This window comes from Ostrinia nubilalis, chromosome 14, assembly GCF_963855985.1.
Source record: "Ostrinia nubilalis chromosome 14, ilOstNubi1.1, whole genome shotgun sequence".
Lineage (NCBI taxonomy): Eukaryota > Metazoa > Arthropoda > Insecta > Lepidoptera > Crambidae > Ostrinia > Ostrinia nubilalis.
Window position 1 is genome coordinate 8,496,843 of NC_087101.1, and position 21,918 is coordinate 8,518,760.

Sequence of the window (21,918 nt, forward strand, 5' to 3'; positions counted from 1 at the left end):
ATCGTCATCTATGGTCATGATCGTCATGCATTCCATGATTTGTTGTTTGGAAAAGTTGATTGTTTTTATGAAAAATTCTGTATTACGTCTTAATGTATATTTAAAATTGTTAAAAATATATATTACTGTTGATGATATATTAGAGATTCGTGAAAGAACATGAAAGTTTCTGTACAAAAAAAATGTAAATGAAAATAAATTCTCTTCGCTCAAATTGGATTAAATCTCAAATGTAAGTTCTGTCCTCAGTTCTGGTTCTGCCACAGAGAAAATTCGACGAATTTCGATGTCATGGACGGTGACTAATTCAAAATTCATGCAATGTGTGCAAAAAGTGTGGTACTGTGGTAACCTTATTTTATTGTTAATAAGCGCCATCTATTGTTGAGTAGTCCCACTGTTTGTAACTACTATTCTACTTCCGTTTAGGATAAACTACTTCAGAGTCAGAACCTCAGATTATGTTGTGAGACTTGTTTATTTTTAGATATTTATAGAGCGTTTTTTTACTTTAATACAATTTTTTTTTCACTTATTTGATCTATTTGTAAATTAATTTAACTGCTTAAATCTGTTATTTTATACGTATTAGTTGAATACTACGTTATTGTGTACAAATAGCTATAATGTATGCAAGCTACCGCTGTATTTGATAAATGTATGATATTCTTATCGTGTTGCTGACGTCACGGCCAGGAGAAACATGGCGGGCTGCTGAAAGCGCGCGCGTGTCGTAGCTCGCAGGTACCTAGTGTGTTCGCTTTGTAGAGTTTGAAGACGTACTCGACGCGATCGACTCGGCTCTCGGACTCGAGTTCAGTACCCGGTTGACAGCCGGTGAGGCGGCGGTGTGACGTGGTGCCCTTATCGTATTATACGCGCACGCCGCCTCTGCGCGATTTTCTACTCATTGTAAATATTTCTTGTGTACAATAGCAAGTTCTGCTTTAATCAAGATTATTAGGTGTGCACGTAAACTTATTTAAACAATATTTAACTTTTGTTATTCGAAACAACATAAAACGCGGACCTTTGATACGTTATTTACTAATGAATAAATGCAAGACGTCTCTTTGGTAAATGAAAATAACAGTGTACTTATTAAAAAACGGGTTAGTGATGAAAATTTGATTTTTAAATCCATGAAACTGTAGACCCTGATGCAATAAATAGTACACCTAACCAATACGCCAGTGTGAGTAGTGTTAACCACTAATGGATGAACATAATGTGTCCGTACATTGTGACATAGTTTCAAGATTTTCAGATTCAGTGTAATGCAAAGAATCTATTTAAGTTGGTGAATAAACATCTACAATGGCGGATCGGGAACGTCCTGCGAAAACCCCCATTAGGGTGGGTTTTTATGACATCGAGAGGACCATTGGCAAGGGAAATTTTGCTGTTGTTAAATTAGCACGACATCGAATAACGAAGACTGAGGTAAGGCTACAAAAATATACATATTATGTTCACCGCGAAATATTTTTAATAAACCACATCACTCTCCCTACAAGTTTTTAGTCTTTCTTTTGACCCCATGTAATATTATATCCAAATATGTTAATAATACCTACTATGTATTCATAATGTTACTAACTTAATAATTTAGAATATTATTATTACCTACATTAAACACCAAACGTTATCAACGCACCAAAGAGTGAATTTAATCAACCAGACTTCAGAGTCTTATCAGAGTCTAATAGGAATTCATAACTTAAGAAGTGCCTACACCCAACTATATTTTGGGAATTCGAAGAAAGAAACACCTACACAAAAGTTTTTGAATCAAGGAATTCCTTATTTTAATCTACCCGGGTATATTATACGAATCCAGTTAAGGGTAAAACACATTACAACATGAGCTGATAGAGTTAAACAATTTGATAAATACTTTATGTTACCTTATGGTATCTTACGTTGCTGCAAGCAGGTGTAAATTACCAGTTTACCACATTCCAAACAATGGGGCCATTCGAGATAACGACAGTCAACACGTGATAAATGAGATTTTAAAGACCTAAACACTTGCCTGGGATATCTGCACTAAAATAAAATTATTATCATTCAAATTAACGACAGAAGCCCTGAAGGCAGTCGAAAAAATCTAAAAGTACCTAAATATAGTCCTACATAGTATAGGATTTTTTGAGATATATTTATTTCATTTATACCCACTTTAAATGAGACTGTCTCCGTTCTAAAAAGTATTTTATAAAGTGTCTATGATTATAATAACACTCCTGCGCATTAGATAGGGATCTACACTAAAAAGAACTGTAGAGTCGCGAAACGTCTCTGTAAAGGTCATTTTTCTATTTGTACTTACTGTGGCGTGCTGTGCGTTACGTGGCTGATGTGTAGGTAATGGGTAAGTATGACCTACTTTTAAATAGATTATCTGAAAATGAACTAGGAGCTGAATCCACCAGACAACCTGCATTCAATTAAGATTAGAATGGACTCTACAATAGTTATCTACGTATCATCTTGCGGAATATACATATGTACCTACTGCCATCTTACACTTATTGCTGTTTAACTGTTAACTCTTCACTCAAAATTGTATGTAGCTATCTCAACTTGTTAGTTAGAACCTTAGCAAGGCGGCACAATATTAACATTATGATTATTACAACATATTAAATGGTTTTATTACTACTGTTTGTTACTGTTAGCTGTAGTCTACCTACGGCAACGAAGTGGGTCATTGGCCGAATACTGTGGCGTCGTCGCAAGTGACTCACTGCGTGCGTTTGGATGGACGACTTTCTAGCACCTGAATGCTGTGATTATTTTTTATAGGAAAACTTTGTGCGTTTTGAAGCTAAAACATTACGAAGATTAAAACCATTGTTGATTGTTTGGGAAATTCAGTAGTGATGACGCATAACAGAAAGTATACGAGGACGCTACATTGAATGAATGCACCAAAATAACACAACGAACGCCCTCGGCCTTCGTCACTCTCTGATTGAGTGCGTCTTTGATGTGTCGATGGAATGTTTTCTTGTTTATAAGCTTCATAGAGAGAGCATAATATGCAGTGCCATCAATAACCTAATCACCTCTGTCCACAATGTAAAAGACAAAACAAAAGGCGGTAAATTACTAATACAAATCCAAAGTTAACTCATTTTGTGTGTACTGAATGTAAAGGAATCTTGTTCCCTTGGTAATGTTTAATAGCTCTGTGATGAACATTAACATATCGTACAAAACAAAGTAGGTAATAGGGTTTCGCTAATGTATTCTTCACTATTAATATTAATTATTATTTGTTTGGTAATAAAAGGTATCGATTTTCATATTATAATAAATGTGATAATTTATGTAAATATGTTAAACCGGTAGGTACTAATAAATATTGTGTGGAGGATATTCTTGTTACACAAAAAAAGATGTGCCTATTTCAACTATTTCTAGCACATCTTTTAACTTCAAAATTAGAATTTGAGACAATGCATTTGGAGAAAGATGGCAGGTCATTATAAAAAAAATTGTTATAAATTTTGAAAGTCTAGTCTAGTCTTCTAGAAAAAGTGTGTGTGAACATTTTGGAGCAGGTATACATCTGGCAAATATTTTGCCAGGAAATCATTTCGTATGGCACGTGCTGAGTTTGCTCTGGGCCCCGCTTGAAAAATGTACGCTTGACGCAAATGCGTTATCTATTTTGGAGCTCTGCGTCAGTAGCTCGGTGTTATCTGCGTTTTGCAGTCTGGCGGTCACCCTCCGAATGCCATCTGAATTTTTTGTGACTTTCACCATATTAGACGTCTGTTTCTGCCAACATGTATTTCGGGCAGCGACGGATTCATACATCAAACAGCGACTTTCAAACTCCAGATGAGATAAATGTTACGCACATTTATAGTATCAACTCTTTTTAGCATTTTATGAAGCTGGTGTTAGCTGCTTTTAGAGAAATAGCAATGTATTTAATATTCGAAATAATAACAAGATAGACTATTGTTTGATAAGAAAAACCTCTTACTGTGACGCTCGAGGAATGACGTCAATCGTTCATTTAAGACTCAAGATGGTTATCTCGAGGAGCTGATAACAGTTCTTTATGAGGCTCGTAAGACTATGTATTGAGCAAAATACTTATAACATGGAGGTCTTTTTTCTTATTTTATCCACAATACTTACCTCAAACCATTTAACTCAAGTAAAGTCTAACAGTATGCACAGTTGAGGCTGTCCGACTCAAGAAAGAGGTAAAAGTATCATTGGCAAATACATCCAAACATATTGAATGAAATAAGACATTACTTTGTGTCAAAAGAAAGACCATTGCTGTAGGAGGCTTAAAAAAGCTGCTCAATAAAAGGTTTTCAAATCAAGATGACTATAAGACATTGCCGACTATTAAAGTAAGTAATAAGTATTTTGACAGCTGCTAAGTCTGATAGTTTCTGTAAGAAGACAGACGGACGGACGGACGTACCGCTTCGTTTAGGAGTCATGTTATTATTACGTTTTACGTAACTGAAAAATAATAATAAAAATGACTATTGTAGTGCTTGGAATATTGGGTATGGGCTCCCGGACTATTGATATTATTATCCGATTATTACAAAAAATGGTGGAAAGTTATTAAACGATACATTTCTAAAAATATTTTTAAATTCGATCATTGCTGAACTTTTAAAAGAAAGAAATAAAGAAAAATGTTTATTCAGTATTGCCGATGTATTATTATTATTAATGAAAATAGGAATCTTTAAACAGCGCCATCTATTGTTGAGAAGATTTCCAAGCTGACCACCGGAAGTGACGTGCGTGACATAATTATATTTTTTTAATTTTTGTAATCGCTTTCAAATTTTGAAAAACTTGTTAAAAATTTTGTCCATGTGTATCGAACGTATTAATTAAAGCTAGAAAATGTTACGACTGTTGTTGGAGTAAGTAATACATAATTATTACGAATTTGTTAAAAAAAATTGCTAAATCCGTAGATGATTTGCTTTAAAGATTTGCACGATGATTTGAATTTGATAATTTAACATCTTAGTTTAACATTAATTGATAATATAATTAAACACTTTTGTTTTAATGAAACACGTATTTTGTTGTACCTTATTGTTGTTGTATTCTTGTTGTTGTTCAATATTTTAACGATATGGACAACTTGTTTTTAATTTTTCTCGAAATCATAGATTTAATCTAAGCTCGAATTGCTAAAATGCTGGCCCCAAATACGTATCGACAAAATAATGCCGACAAATTGTATTTTCTTCGTGATATCTGCTTTAATACTTGAAAAAAGTTGTCTGGAGTGCCCGGGACGACAAGTGATGGAAGGGGGGTACTAGAACGGGGGATACTACGTTCGCAACCCTACAATTCGTAGAACCTTGCCAGTGGGTGGGAATGAGGTGGATTTTCCTCCGTCTGATCTAGTGAGACACTAACTGAGAGTGCTATTATTAAATATTAGCTTGAATAAACACGGTCTTACTCTTTATGGGTTTATTTTAAGTCTTCTATTGTTTTAACTAGCTCTAAGCTGCTATTCCTTTTTGATCTCAACCTTTAACCCCTGTTAGGAATAAAGTGGCGTTATTGGAGAGTACAGGCAGATGTCAATTCACGTCTTTCACGGGTCCTATAATTTCAACTGGTGTAACTCACGCGAGGCTTTGTGATTACTGTGAAGGAGGAAAAGCAGGCGGTATATCTATCTTCTTTACGCCCACGCCCCGTCTCGCTTTGCCGACTATATTGATCGCCGTCTAGACTTGTTGATCGCGACTCGAGGGTGAACCATGACGTCCCTAAATTCAGCTTTGGGCAGAAAAAACACAAATGAACTTTTATTTCACGGTCTTACTGCACGTGGCGTGGGTAGATGCTAATTGCGTTAATTTTGGTACAGACACGCATGGCCGTTTTTCTGAAGTCAAATATTTTAAATAATAAATAAATTCTTTGATCCTACAAAGCTCTATCTATATCAAAATTAATTTATAAAAACACAGAGATAGGTAGGTTATGCCCACTAAGTGACGTGTAGGTAATAAGCAGGTATACCGTACCTTCGTTGAAAATGTACGTCTATAAATTGTGCGTTCATAGGCTTATCACTTATCAATCATTATAATTAAAAGATATCAACTGACGCAAATAAAAACTAACACAAGTAATGCTTTGTTATCATAGATTCTATTATCAACTGCATCTATAACATCGCATCAAAGGTGTATTTTATTATAGTTCGCATGTCTATACTGAAGGTTACTGCGAAAGAGAATCTTCATCGCCTGATTTAGATATTTTAGCTTGATCTCTTTATTATGTAGGCCACTTTGTTACTATCTGTAAATCAGTTATGTATGTACCTAGTTAGTTAAATATTGGATAGGTATGTACCCATTGATGATAATAATTGCATGTCAAGTTTCAAGATTTTCTTTTCAGGAAATTCACATATTTTACGCGTATTACATTACTGCGGTTGATTTTGATCAAAACATATAACTTTGTGATTCGCCTGCTTGTTTTTTGCAAGCAAATCTTTAAATACTTCTTAAGCATGTTTACTTACGAATTTATCTTTAAAAAGCCACTACATAAGTGTATCCGCTTGCGCGTATCGCTTGAGATATGGCCGTCATACGCTAAAAACCGTCGGTTCAATAGCATTAGGTTACTGACCGAGTGACGGGGCGATGGAGTTAAACACGTATTTACGTGCACCGTGTGACTTAAAAAAAACTCTTGTTTTTTGTCCTCCTTTACGCATTTTCCTCATTATTGTGAGTGGAATTACACACTTCGGAGTGTTATGCCATTGTTTTATCCATTTCAACTACTTATGTACTTACCTAGTTTTAGCAAACACTGTGCCTCGCTAGATTTTCATATACTGTCTCAATGATAGCGTCAAAAACAGCATCAGATTTAAAAATCTGTGGCATCAAATTGCCGGTGACCTAACACACTAATTTTATTGTGCTCCTGTAAAAGAAAACCGAAGTGGTATGGTAGAGTCTTGTAACAAAAAGTCCGTTTTATTCTTCATCCTATGTTAAAATAATGAGACTTGTTTAGACACTAAAGTATCTGCTTACTTACTATCTCTATTCAGTACCAACTATCGACAATGGCACATCAAGGCTAGCTGAACACTGTAGCAACTTGTGCATTTGTAAGAGGTGAGATTTTGCTACAAAAATGTGTAGTCTGTTAGCTGCTTGTGATTTTTTATTAGGTGTCTGATTCTCAGACGGTGTTAAATAAATTATTACCAACTTTTGTATGTTAGATTTGTTAAGAACTTTTTGCTCAGAGAGTTGATAAATGATTAAACTTGTGAAGTCGGTTCGAGTGAAAATCTTCGTTTCCCATGCCCACGATCATACGAAACACAATGAGGAAAGTCTGATACACGTCGGAGAATTACTATTTGTATGATTTACTGACCGTTATCTATCATTTTGTACTCGGATACCATGGGGTAATTTAATTAGACAAATGTTTGTTTTCTCTATTCAGCCAAATAAATTGACCTCATTTGGTATACATAGGTAGGTACTCACCCATCCGTTATCCTCAACAGAGTTTTCATTGGGGCAATGGCCTAAAGTTATTGCTTTTAACGACTAAGGAAAACGCTTCGTCAGGAGGTCAGGTAAAATGTTGGCTAGTACCTCCGTCAGACGACCGGATGGACCGAGTCATCAAGCCAAGGTTTTAGACCTCAAGTGTTTCGCTCTATTCATTTTTAGCTAAGACTACTTATAAAAAATGTAGAGACGCTAATAATGTCGATAATGAGAGAAAATCATAATATCATACAACTATGTATGTTTATCTAAGTAGTTTAAATAAGCATTATTGTAAGGCATTTGCACATATTATGCAACTGAAGACTATCTTACTCACTCATCCTTGACTGCTTTGTAAGTTACTTTGAGTTTGACTTTGTATGTCAGCATTTATAAGTCTATTTAGAGAATATTTTTAAATGCACTATGACTGTGTATTTAGTGTAGCCGACGTCGGCGCATCTTTAACGGTTAACTGGTTTACTTCATAAGCACCTCTCGAGTCTCGAATGCCGCGAAGAGTGACCCTCGTGCGCAGGGTCACGTGAGGCGGCCAGGGCCCACCTATCATCGCAACAGTCGTTTGTTTTATCTCGGCAGATAATTTCGAGTTTATTTTGTTAACGAGGGTCTTGAGCTGGAGTGTTGATGACGTAAAGATGTGCGTAATGCGCTATCGCAGCAATGAGGTCAATGTCGGTTCGGCTGACCGGTAGATCACTATATTGCTGCAATTACACATTTAGCTACGTATCTGCATCCTGTTTTCTATCATCTTTTATAACAGCAAGTGGATATTTCGTAAGTGTTCGCTTGTTAGGAGGTACTCTACGTTTGTAAGTGTTAATTCTACTGACGTACGTACTTAGTGAACGGTAAACCATTTGTTTGGTTAATTGCTAGAACAATAATTCGATATTTAATCAAAATAAATATTAAATCGCAAAAACATCCAGTTAATAAGTTGTTATGTAATTAATTTTATAATTTGTTTCAGAATATTAATTACCTATACTCCAAACCAACTACTTACTTAGCCCAAAACTTATGTTACTTGCTGTAGGTACCATGTCAAAACAATAATAAACTCGTTTATAATAAATCGGCTGACTGTAGGTCCTGTAACTGCACGTGCCCATTACTAACATTGGTTTGGCCCCTAGCGGGACTTAAACTTGCAACAGCCTCTGGCATTACTCGTAATCTTTAACGTTAACTCCTAGTATCGTAAGTACTATTAAGTTTGCGTTTTTGACCAGATCTAATACTTTAAGAAAGTTGAGGGAAAACGGGAAACAAACAAAAACTACCTTTATTGTTTAAAAATATACGGACGGACAGACGGACAGACAGACATGACGAATCTATAAGGGTTCCGTTTTTTGCCATTTGGCTACGGAACCCTAAAAAGGTATCTCAATTATACAAACTCTACCGGCATCATTTTGGAAAGTCGTTCGGAAGGTTTTATGTGTTTGATGACCCATAAACAACAGGTTTTATTAATAGCCCATCTTCCTACGAAGGTCGCTCGATGCTCGCCTGCGCACTTGCTCACGTGTTCCCCGGTCACGTTCCACTTGGTGGAACTCAGCATTTCCCCGATCTATTCCACTGCTTTTCTTTCCCACTTCTATCATGAGGAATGTAGCCATAGTGTAGTAATACAGTAAAGCTACAGCGTGAAACTTGAATAGACTTTTTGCCAAGTTTTTATATTATTTTGCAAACATTAAAAATATTTAAAACCCATTGATTTTTCCAATAGTTTCTTTCTCTTTTATTCAAGACCTCTAACTGTGAACAAAAAACTACTTTTCTCAGAGAATACGGAAAGTGTCTTCTAAGAGAAACAATTAGTTTGTAGTTGTTGGATATTTTTCTGCATAAAACTATTGTTTTCTCATTTAAGAAAGTGGTTCAAGGTTTTTACATTGTTGACTTGCCTTATTCGAACTCTACCATCGCAGTTACATATATTTTTTCAGTTTTGCATAAGTGACTCCTAAAAATATGCAGTTATTTTTGATACTGTAACGTAACGTGCGATTCGTCAACTAGCTAGGTCGTTATACTTGAGCCAATCTGCACTGTGGCGCGGCGGTCGCGCCAATCACGTCAATTGGCTCAAATCGTTCAGAGATGACGCTGGCTTGACGTCATACGCGTTTTGTCTGTCTGGAAACCAACGGTATTGTTCCGTTATGAGCATTGAACAATGTACTTAAACTACTAAATAATACTGGTTGACACTTAAAAAATATACGTTAAGTAAATACATACAGATAACATGGTAATAAAAAGTAAGGGTTAATACTTGAAAATATTTATACAGCACTTTACGTTCCTTGTTGTTTGAGTGTGATGAGGTATAAGATTGGAATAACTAACTTAGTTTAATCCAAAGATAAAATTATAGTACCTATTCAAGGAGATGAGTAGGTACTCTTAAACTAATCAGCCCAATACATGACGTATTTGAATAGTCAATTACGATGTAGTTAGTTAAAATGTAAAAAGGGTCTACTTTACTGAAAAGGTCTATTGAATTGATAGAGGGCTTCGCTTCAGAGTGCCCGTGTGCAATGAATAAAATATAGCCTAGTTGGAGAGATGCGTAAAATGTGCTTAGTTTAAAAATATAATATTGAACTTTCTCTTTCTTTGTTACAGGTAGCAATTAAGATAATAGATAAATCGCAATTAGACGCCAGCAATCTTCAGAAGGTGTACCGAGAAGTCGACATCATGAAGAGGCTGGACCATCCTCATATTATTAAGCTTTACCAGGTGAGTGAACTTATTTTGTTTCTATATTGGTTTCTTTTTCATAACATTTCCAATATCAGAAGATTTCGGCCACAGAGCCCATTGAAGATGGCAATTTCGCTACAACGAAACTTCATATTTTTCTTTCTATACAAGATTGGATAGGGCTTAATCAGACTGTATTGAGAAGACATAATGCTTTTCTGCCAATAAAAATTCAATGTTATCTTTCAATCGTGGTCGATTACGTCGCTCGAATAAATCTCAATGGAATATTTATTGTCACAGACGTATTATAGCAACAACATGTATTTGGTTCGTTATTGGGTATCAAACAAGCACGAGCTTCGGTTTTGTAGTCAACATAATTAGTTTGATCCTCAAAGGGCATACCGAAGTTGTTCCAGTGTGAAAGGTTTCTGAAAGTTTTGATGAAATTAGAACTTAGGTTGGTAAGAGAGTTATTGTTGTAGTAGTTTGTTAAGTAACTAGCCTAACTAATTACTACATATTTTATGTGCGATACGAAACACATAAATAGTAAATTATTCTTTGGTCATTTTCTATTCAAATTTTCCATAGCTACTAGTATTTTGAAAGTTTAAAAATAGCTCAATATTCTTATTGTAATTTATGTACACGTGTTCTAATACGCACCTTTTATTTATTCTTCTGCCCAAAAAAGAATTAATCTAAGACAAAAACTAAGTTTAAAACTCTTTAACTGAGTTTGCACAAGTTTAGCTAAAGTGGAGTTTTACATGACATATACTAGGTCTTATGGGCTCGTGATCGTTAAGGTCTCCGACCTCATGCGGCAATTTACCGCTTGCGCTACAATTCCAAGAGGTCAATACACAAAGGAGAAACTACTCTATAACTGGTGGAGCCAACTCTACAGAACAGTGACAACTAGCAGCACTCGAGTGTAATGTGTAACATTACATTGTTACAAACGGGACACGGTCGATACGCGACTTGCTCCGAATGCGTCCGTAAATGTCCGTAATGTGTTCAATTTGCCGACTACGAGGTTCAGCCGTTACGAACTTCACGGGAATTGACTACGAGGCCGTACGTAGCCAAACTCGTAATTTATTGAAAGTTAGAAAGTTTTATAACAAGCTAATTTGTTGTATTTGGCTTCGAAACTCGCCTGTCATCTCCACATCTAGTTAGAAGTTGAAATCACCGGTAGGTGGACCCGTGCCTTTGGGAGTAAAGTCCAGTAATAAGTTAACTAAAGTCCTCAAACTTGTTAAACGCCGGAGGTAGGACTGCTCATTTTAGTATTTTACGCAAGCAAATGCTAATGAATTTTTGACGAAATAATTATCATACAATTGAGTAAACGATAAGCTATACAATACAATCTACTTTTGTCCGTTCGTCAGGATTAGGCTTTGACGTCATACAGACGTATCCACTTACACATGAAAATAGTTACACGCATACCGAAAAATTACGATGTTTGTCACAACTCCTAATGACCTCATAGGCGATGCTAAAAGGCTTTATATAACTACTACGTTCGCTTGTTGCAATCTAATAGTTCACGTAAACTGGATGAGTTACAAAAATATGCATCACATTAAGTATGTATTTGGAGTGGCTCGAGTTATGGACCTCGTAATCGACACTCGTTATACGTGTTCCTCCAATTTATTATTGTTAAATAGCCGGTTTTGTTTTGTTATGAAACAACATATAGGGTTAATTACTAGTGTAACTGTTTGTGGTTAACTCATTGTTATGCGGTAAGTGTTGATGAGCAAAGTACTGGATAAATCCATTATTATAACGAAACTGTTCAAATATTTTGTAATGTAATATTTTGTATTGTGTACACAATTAACAGAATAAATTGTCTCACGAATATCTTTTACCTATCATTACCTAATGTATCAGAATGGGATAATGTTGCTATGGTTTCACTTTCTTCCACAATAATCAGAACTGTTGCTGATCATTAAACTAAACGGCGTATTTGAAAGGAAAAGTACCTACAACTTCCACCTGTTTTTCGAAAGAGAAATTAGTTATTTGCATATCGCCTGGTCTAGTTTCTTATTAATAGCGCGTAGGAATCAAAACTGTGTGACGGGCCAACATTAATACAATCGATGAGTCTCGCCGCGTCACACGCCCGCATTACCTCACTCACGTGGCCGTCACCTGACAACACAAGAATCATTATAACCTTTGATTCGATACGATGTTGTTAAACTCTACCTCCCTGTGTTTTCCGGGGGAAATCTTTGTGGACACAATGGTGCTTATCAACACGTTTTTATTGAGTCTGAGTGACGATTGAAGTGTCCACAATGAGAGTAGGTAACAATATTGTGTTTATTTTGTTGGGAAAATGTAAGAAGATTGTATAAGTTAAGTAATTAAAAATATCATAAGCCTACATTCAGAACCATACAATATTTTGTGCCTAAAACATAATATAATATTAATTTGAAGCATTCTTGTAGGTAGAGACGTGTTTTATTGGATCGACTAAATTGTGAGTAGGTTGTATTGGAGTACGTTGAACTTTATGGTCCTTACTTAAATAAATAAGCTTCCTTATACTTTAATTCCTATAAACTTTGCAAATGACGTCAGCGTTGTGACTAAAATTAGCAGTCGTAAATCTAAAAAAAATAAGTTGATTTAAACCTGTAGAGAATTGTAACAATCTTCGACTATACTACTAAAGGTTTTACCGAGAGCGTAGTAAACCAAAAGGCAAAGTTATATTTGACCAAGCGCTCCCACCAATGACCCATCGTATCGGCATGTTATGAACTCTACATGGTAAGCAATCTTATATAGGTCACAACAATTCCGTATGAACAATGACTCTTGCATAACATTTCGTAACACGTGCCGATGTATGAATGGGTTACTATTATAAGCTCAATGGGGTACACCCTGTGTTCAAACAGACTTCATCTTGAATGGCTGCTGTGAGAAAGAAAGCAACTGTCCCTATTATGTAGTTGTATGTCCAGTTAACAGAACATCAGACTCTACTTTTTTATAGGTAAATAATGCCCGTTTTCACCATCAATCTCTAGTTTTTAAGTGACCCCTATGGTAACATATAATAGAAATTTTGTTTTCAAAGGCGTCACTTAAAAATTAGGGATTGATGGTTAAAACGAGCATAAGACAACTAGGTAGATACAATGTAAAAATAACGTTTTAGACTCTTAAGATCTTAATTTTTATACTGGCTGTACGTTCTTCACCTTAAAGGCCGGCAATGCATCTGTAACGCCCCTGGGTCTGCGGGTGTCTATGGGCGACGGTAATCACTTACCATCAGGTGATCCGTCTGCTCGTTTGCCTATATACTACATGTCACATAAAATAAATAAATAAATAACGTACAAATTGATGTTTCTTTTAATTTCCTTGAATTATGTGAGAAATCTGTTGTAAATGTAGCTATGTAAAGTGTCTTTACGAGTCACTTTCAGAGAAGAAAATATAGCCGTACAGAATTACCGGAGATATTGACTTTTTCACTTCACCTTTAATAATTCCTATATCTAACTACTTCTCAAAGAAAAGGGCTAGTTGGTAGCTTGGTAGTAGGTACTTCTTAATACAATCGTTCATTCATTGTTCTCTATAATTTAGGTATGTCTAAGCAGGTTCGTTGTTGAAGGGATTTCCGATTGCATAGAACAATGTAACCATATCCGTTGTTTGTAGCTACTTAATTACCGAAACACTGTTTGTTTCTTTGGACTAACCGCGAAAGGGAACTTACCGGTTTTTATTGTGGTTTAACGTTGGTTATAAACAGTTAAATGTTTTACCATACGCGCAGCTGTATTACGGTTTATTACAGCTTTGCGAAAGGTTAAAAAAGTTATTTGTACACATAATATTGTCATATAACACTGCTGTAAAAGCGAGTGAAACTGTGGGCAATGACAACACTACAAAATAAATAATCCATAAAGTTCTATTTAACTAGGTGCAATGTAACGTAGGTGGAAGATAACTACAACAACCTTCTGTATGATCGAAAGACAAACTTGTATTTATTATCTCGTTTTTATAGATACTGGATTAATGAATTAATTGGCTGAATTAGTAGTTGAACTTCAGAGCGCTTCCTCAAGCGTCTGCCGGACGGACGGCGCTCGTGACTCACAAACATTTTGTGGATATTTTTAGTGGCAGTTTACATTTTTACTGCGGCCGTGAATGGTTCACGGGCGTGTTTAAAACAAACATTCCGTCCAACCATTTTTTAATGGTTTCGGTTCATTCAAAAGTTTTTGACAATCACAAGTTCAGGTTTCCTGAACAAATGGGATAACAATACAGAAGCCTAGCAAAGTTAAATGAGTTTTGAATAGCAATCGCATTTTTATGTTAATGTAATAACGATGTTCATTAGGCCGTGCCTGATGTATTTGTTTGAGTAATTTAATTCAGCTTCAGCAACAATTTACCTGTCTCTTTATAGACATTGATGAATGGACTCAATTTGTCGCTAATAAGGCACTTTGATTACCTATTGCTCAGTAGCAATTTCATCAATTGAATAAGAATAATTTTATTTCTGTGTAAGTATATTTTCGTCTCGCGTTTTGTGCCTACGTCATTTCATCTCAGCCACCATGGTAACTGGAAAATAACATGAAAAAGTATTATAGGGTAAACCAGAGAGTGATTGCCCACTGGTAGTGATTGCCCGCTTTAAGAATAATATTGTCAGGTGCTGATTTTGAGTCACTCTAGTTAGATTTGAATTTGCTAAGTAGATGGCTCCGAGATCAATGTACAGTAGATTTAAAATTTACAATAGGAAACACTAAAAAAAACAGTTATGGCGGATTTTGTCAAGACGGGTGAAAATGTTACTCAAACAGGTAAGACTTTAACGATTTTACTAAGGAATCACTTGCTTAGAGGTTAATTTTTTTTTACAAATTATTTAATATTCAACTAATGGTGTATAGTCATGATGAAATTATAAGTGTTTTTTCCATTATCAATGAAAATAACTGATAAATTTTGATTTCTAACGGTCATTTTAACGGTGGGTAATCACTGCACGTAAATATGTATATTTTTAGTTATTGCCCACCATCATTTCAGTTATTGCCATATATTAATGTATAGTTATTGCCCAGGGCAATTATTATTAGAGTGTTGCCACCATGCAGTAGCAGTGTTTAAGTTGCTCATTGCTAGACTTGTTTTGCAATTTACAGGCATAAATATTGAAATGGCTTTTAATGTTTAATTTTCAGTATGCCAAAGACTCCAAAAGTTCAATATAGCATAGAAAATTTGCAAAAAGCGATCGAAGCTGTACAAGATGTATCCAACAATTTATCTACAAGATAAAAAAGCTGAAAGCTAATTAAAAAGCTGAAAAATATGGTTTGGCTTGAAAAATTAAAAAAAATTCAAACGCAAATACAAAAAATGAAAATCCTATGTTAAATCTACTAGTGAAAATGTTAATTGTAAGGAAATAGATACAACTTTAGGGAAGAATAACCAAGAGCTAATTGAACATTCTGAGCAACCACGTGAACTGCTATCAAAGAAGATAAAAAATAAATACCTACATATTATAAAATTCAAATTTTTGCGTCATCTATGTTTTGAAGTAGATGATTCTGTCTCTACCGATTCTGACTCATCAACATCAGCTCAAGAAATATTTGATAATATAGTTGTCGCAGACGGTCATGAGTACGGACACTAAAGTGAAACGCAAGTGCGCCACCTAGCGGCGAATCGGTGCAACACCGCTTTGGCGCGCTTCGACAGAGTCGTAACGGTCACGGCGGGACGGATCGAACTCACTTTCGCTCCGGACGCCGACAAGAGAAGACATCGTCACGGAACTGTCCCACGTTTCACCTAGTGCCTATTTTATCGCTCGACGAAGTCTAGATTGTAGTACTAAGAACTAAGTGCTGATTTTGAACTCTGTTTGACGATTATTAAAAGTGTTCGAACACAAGTCTCATTCTCATTGCACGGTACCCTATTTCGCCCACAATATCTGAGGTTCGAATCCCTGACGAGCCGACATCAGAATTGGGATCGAATCGTGCAATTGAGATCACTTTCAACGATATTGGAACCAACACGCTAATGAAGAGGCCAACATTTGCGACGTGCTATTTTGGACCAACAAAATAAGAACATACCTACCTATACCTACTACCGGCAAGCTCCTTTGGCATCCAGGAACCGCTCGCTCGCTGGTCGTTCACTGGGCCTCGACCAATGTCGTCTCACCCGGTGGGCTAGTACCGCGCTGAGGGCGGAACAGTGGTGTCAAAGTCGAGCTGAGGGTATGCCCGGAATATAACTGGCCAGAAGAATGAAGAATCAGGATAGATGACGCGGGGCGACGGTCAAGTTCACAGCGTTGGACCGGCGCGAGACAGCGGTCAAGCTCACAGCGTTGGACCGGCGCAGGACGGCGGTCAAGCTCACAGCATTGGACTGGCGCGGGGTGGTGGTCAAGCTCACAGCAATGGACGGCGGCGGCGGTTAAGTGGAGGACACTGGACCGGCGCGGCGCGGAACGAGGTTGCCCGCGAGTACTTTAGATCACAAGGGTGAGCGATATTGTTTTTCATTTGATTCTTTTGCTGAATATTTGTTGATGTTGGTTAAAGATTGTCGCCAAGATTGAGTGGCAGACGTTTCAATAATGTTACTATAATGACCGGTATAGGTCAAACACAAGTAGTCTGCACAGAATACATTTTATGTTGTTTAATGATTAACGATCGAATTGGAGGAATGCCCATCAGTCGAGTGCCGATTGATTAGTAATAACGATGATTTGAGTAATGATATTAGTGATGTAGAGGCCACTGAGTGATAGTCACAGGGATGACTACCACTATGTTCGTAATCACAGGGATGATTGCGATGTGTGATGTAATCACAGGGATGATTACATAATTTTGACTTGATGACGGACCATAGACTTTCGACTTATGACGATATCGTGATCACAGGGATGATTGCGATTAGTAATGTAGTCACAGGGATGATTACATTATTTTGAAACCTATAGTCACAGGGATGACTTGGGGTGTAGTGTGCAGTTACAGGGATAATTGCAATAGTAGTCACAGGGATGATTACTTTATTTTGAAACCTATAGTCACAGGGATGACTTGGGTATTGTGCAGTTACAGGGATAATTGCAATTGTAATCACAGGGATGATTACTAGTGATTGTTACAGGGATAACATTCACTCATTTTGAGAGTCACAGGGATGGCTTTCAAAGTTGTGGCACTTACATACCTACTATTCATGATGATTTCTTTAAATTTGACTAAAAGGCACTTGTACTTTTTGGCTTTTCTCTAGTATTTTCGTTAAAGTACGTTTTATAGGACAAAGGTAGTTTTCAGTTGATGAATTTTCATGTTTTGCCATCTGGTAGAAGGTAGTTGTTTGCCAATTAGTATTACGTCCAATCGAGTGATAATTTAATCTTAATTCAAAATAATTTTTGGTTTGGCTCAGTGGTACAAATGGTATCAAAAAAAGGGGGCCGTTAAGAACATGCAATAAATTACGTCACGTGCTCAATCACGCGTGACCTCAGCTGAGTTTACATTGAATGAAGATGTTATTGTAAATTATTTGATTCCTAGGTGGTAGGTTCACCACTGATGTGAATATTATCGATACGGACGTACGTGACGGATGTAAATAGACTAAAACTATTAGAATTGCTTAAATAGACTTCCTGAATTCCTTGTCGGTTTACCTTGTAGGTACCTACTCGTTTAGTAGAATACGGGCGGTGAGCTTAAAATAAGATTTCATCTTAGGAAAGTAGCAGCCTTGCCACTTTGCACTTGCGTACCTACTATTCATGATCAATTGAGAAGAATGCCATAGGGTTATGTACCAGTCTAAAGTTGAAGTCGAGGTACATGCTGATCACAGTTGTGGTGATGAGGATTATTTTTTTCTGTAATGGGAACTCGAGTTTGCTCTTGAGCCGTAAATCGTGGTGTGTAGTCGGTGAGTGATGCACACGGTGGCAGAGGACGTGGTCTTGGTAGACCGTAGTGTGTAGTCCGTGGGTGATGCACACAGTGTTGTGATGGTACTTAATGGTACAGTTTCAGTAATGGTGATTACTGTGGCATATGGAGATACTCGAGTGTCCTACGAATTTATTAGTGACTAACATTATTGAAGTGTTGAAGTTAATGATCATGTTACATAGCCCTGGCTACTTCTATGTTCTTAAAAAGTGTCGATTTTAGAAAATAATTAGGATTGAGTTAGTTTACTTTCATGTTTTAATAGCAGTGATTATGGTAGCGATTGGTAGTGTAATTATGAACATTGGATTGCAATGAAATTAGAACGCCTGAGGTAGACGTGTCTAATGTAGTACAAAAATGCTAGATAAAGTATTTGGTAGATGAGTGTACTTGATGGAGGTACATTGCTTTTTCATGGATGATAATGAATCTCCTACATTCATATGGAGAAGGACCTTAAACCAGTTGTAGGATTAGTCGATCAAAACTCAATTATTTTAAAGTTATTTTTCTCAGTATCGTAGTATGCAAGTCGCTCAGATTGCTTGCATCTCCCGTGCATTCGTAGTCGTAAGCGTAAATCGGGCCTGATTTCCCGTAGCAGTGCGGCCATGACTGTGAATGGCATGCGTTTGGCGGGGAGGTGTAAACGATCGCTGTGAGTCCACCGGATTGTTTGTATTCGGGTACCGGAGGGAGGTAGCCCATGATTGTGTTGTATTTGGGTACTGGATGAAAGTAGCCCATGATGTGTTGTATTCGGGTACCGGATGGAGGTAGCCCATGTTTGTGATATGGTGTAAGAAACAATCGGATGGAGATGAAGAGTATTGTTTACTGCTTTGCTGACCTTAGTTATTATGATGATGTAGTTTATTGAGTTTTGATGGACCTTAATCTCTATTGTGTTTTGATAATGTATCAAGCGATCGCTAGGTAGATAGTAGCGTACGTGTTTCCGAATAGTCATCCGTTAAAATCTAACTGATCGTTGATTACTTCGTATTCAATTCTAATTGATTGTGGGAATAGACGTCTATACTGCAAATAGAGACGAATATTTCGAGTTTTCCCGCCATGTCAGACCCACTTTATAATGAGTCAACCCATCTACCTTCGTTTCAAATTGTGGAAATCTATGATGGTGACCGTTATGTTTTAAGATCCCTAATTAACAAACGTGTATTGAGTATTCACATGATCGTGTTAGGAAGACCCCTGAAGGCCCAGTACCTATTGAGATTGTGAGGGAAACGAGTTGGATGACTAAGTTCCATCTAATTAATTACAAGCACAGGTTTCTCAATTGTTTGGTCGGAAATTGTACCAGGATGCCGTAGCCGTAGCCTATTAGAAACTGGTATCTGCTCTGAGTAGTCCGTGGGAATTCGGTAGTGCGATAGTTCTGGGTGGTGCAGTAGGATCTGGCAGTGTGTAGCTAAGATCATAAAGTCATTGGTTGATTGACTTAGGCTCCCGAGGTAGGGTAGCAAAATGTTGACCGCGATTGTGATACCTGGGACTCATTCAATTTTTGAAGTAATTTTTGGTAATGATGATTTACCACATGGTCTTAGTGACTTCAATGTAGCAATTATTAGGAATTGTGAATAGTAGTGATTGGATTCCTAAAAGCTAGGTAGTTTCTAATAGATAGCTATGGTTACTAGTTAGAAACACTAGACATCTACTTGGATGGCTTTTATTTGGAAGAGTGGATAGAGTATAGTAAACTAGTAGTAGAAAGAGTAACTAGTAGTAGAAAGAGTAACTAGTTGTAGAAAGAGTAACTAGTAGTTGTAGAAAGAGTAACTAGTAGTTGTAGAAAGAGTAACTAGTAGTTGTAGAAAGAGTAACTAGTAGTTGTAGAAAGAGTATCTAGTAGTACTGACAGTTTAGTTTCCTCATTTCTGAAAGCACATAAGTTGCTTGAAATAGGATTGGCCGAGCGGATACTGTGCTGTTCTTTTGGTTTTTTTCAGATGATCACACGAGGACGTGTGACACGCAGGATGGCCGTGTCGCAGACGGTCATGAGTACGGACACTAAAGTGAAACGCAAGTGCGCCACCTAGCGGCGAATCGGTGCAACACCGCTTTGGCGCGCTTCGACAGAGTCGTAACGGTCACGGCGGGACGGATCGAACTCACTTTCGCTCCGGACGCCGACAAGAGAAGACATCGTCACGGAACTGTCCCACGTTTCACCTAGTGCCTATTTTATCGCTCGACGAAGTCTAGATTGTAGTACTAAGAACTAAGTGCTGATTTTGAACTCTGTTTGACGATTATTAAAAGTGTTCGAACACAAGTCTCATTCTCATTGCACGGTACCCTATTTCGCCCACAATATCTGAGGTTCGAATCCCTGACGAGCCGACATAGTTAATAAGGCCAAACGCAATTAATTTTGAAATTTTGAAGACTGTACTACTAGAATTTAAGTTTAATGTTTTGTTTTGTTTATTTAAAGCATATTTTGTCATTTTAAAATTGATTATTTTGTTTTAAGATACTGGGCAATTACTGTGCTTTGATGTGGGCAATTAGTGTAAGTAATGGGCAATGACTGTACTTTTTGGAGGATTTTAAATTTATTTCAATATTTTCTAAATTACGTAAGTTTTAACTAAAAACTGTTAATATTCTGTTTAACAGTTTATTGAGTTATAAGAAAAAAGTCATAAATGGTCGATAATTAAAATACTTTCTTTAATTTTTCATCTCAGTTTGTTTGAAATCCGTAAGTGGGCAATAGCTATACGGTTTACCCTATTATACAATTTCCTTACTTATCATTATTTACCTCGTGCGTGAAATGTCGATATAAAAAGTACTTGCTTGCTCATTTTCCGATAACAGACTTCGCATTTTCTACGTAGTTGCCTTCTACGACAGAATCATAACGCGTTAAAACGCTGATGTCGTTATTGATGTATCAGAATCGAATATACATATCGATACTGCTGCAAAAGTGCGAATCATTTTTAATGGAAGGCATTTTTCGTAAGACCTACTACTACCTACTCAAGAAAATTCTCAATACTTCAAAATCGATCTTCTACAACTCAACAGCTCTTAGCAGTGTCACTACGTAATACTTTTTAAATTACTCCTGAAACACTCAAATCGTTTTCAGCTGGCCTGAAATCCTGGATTCACAAAACTTTATATTAGAGATTTATTGCGGGGCTCTGTCCATCAAAGTAAAAGCAATATGATCTTGTCTTGAAAACTTCCAAACTGTTCTCAGTTATTTCCATGAAGAGCGTCTTTTGTTCTGTTTTGAATTGAAAATTGTTTTACATTTGATTGAGTTTATTACGCAGTATTAATAATAAATACCCGAGAAGTCTAATGTGCAGCAATGAGTAATAGACAACAAAATAATAACACAGTATGAAACATAAATAGCTCTCTTTTGATTAACTACGATGGTGATATAATTGTACCTATTAATCAATCAATATTACTTTTAATAGCGCAGTAATCATTTTTCAAGCAATGTAGCTAATTTTCCTGGT

General features: G+C 36.6%; 1 protein-coding gene across 1 annotated transcript in view; it reads left to right on the forward strand.

The window, feature by feature from the left end:
* Positions 1–734: 734 nt before the first annotated feature.
* LOC135078093 (serine/threonine-protein kinase SIK2-like) overlaps positions 735–21,918 on the forward strand; it is a 63,071-nt gene continuing 41,887 nt past the window's right edge. Inside the window, exons 1-2 of the mRNA XM_063972665.1 lie at positions 735–1,443; positions 10,236–10,352. Of these exons, the coding sequence (XP_063828735.1) occupies positions 1,318–1,443; positions 10,236–10,352 (243 nt within the window). The 5' untranslated portion in view covers positions 735–1,317. The remainder of the gene's footprint in view (positions 1,444–10,235; positions 10,353–21,918) is intronic.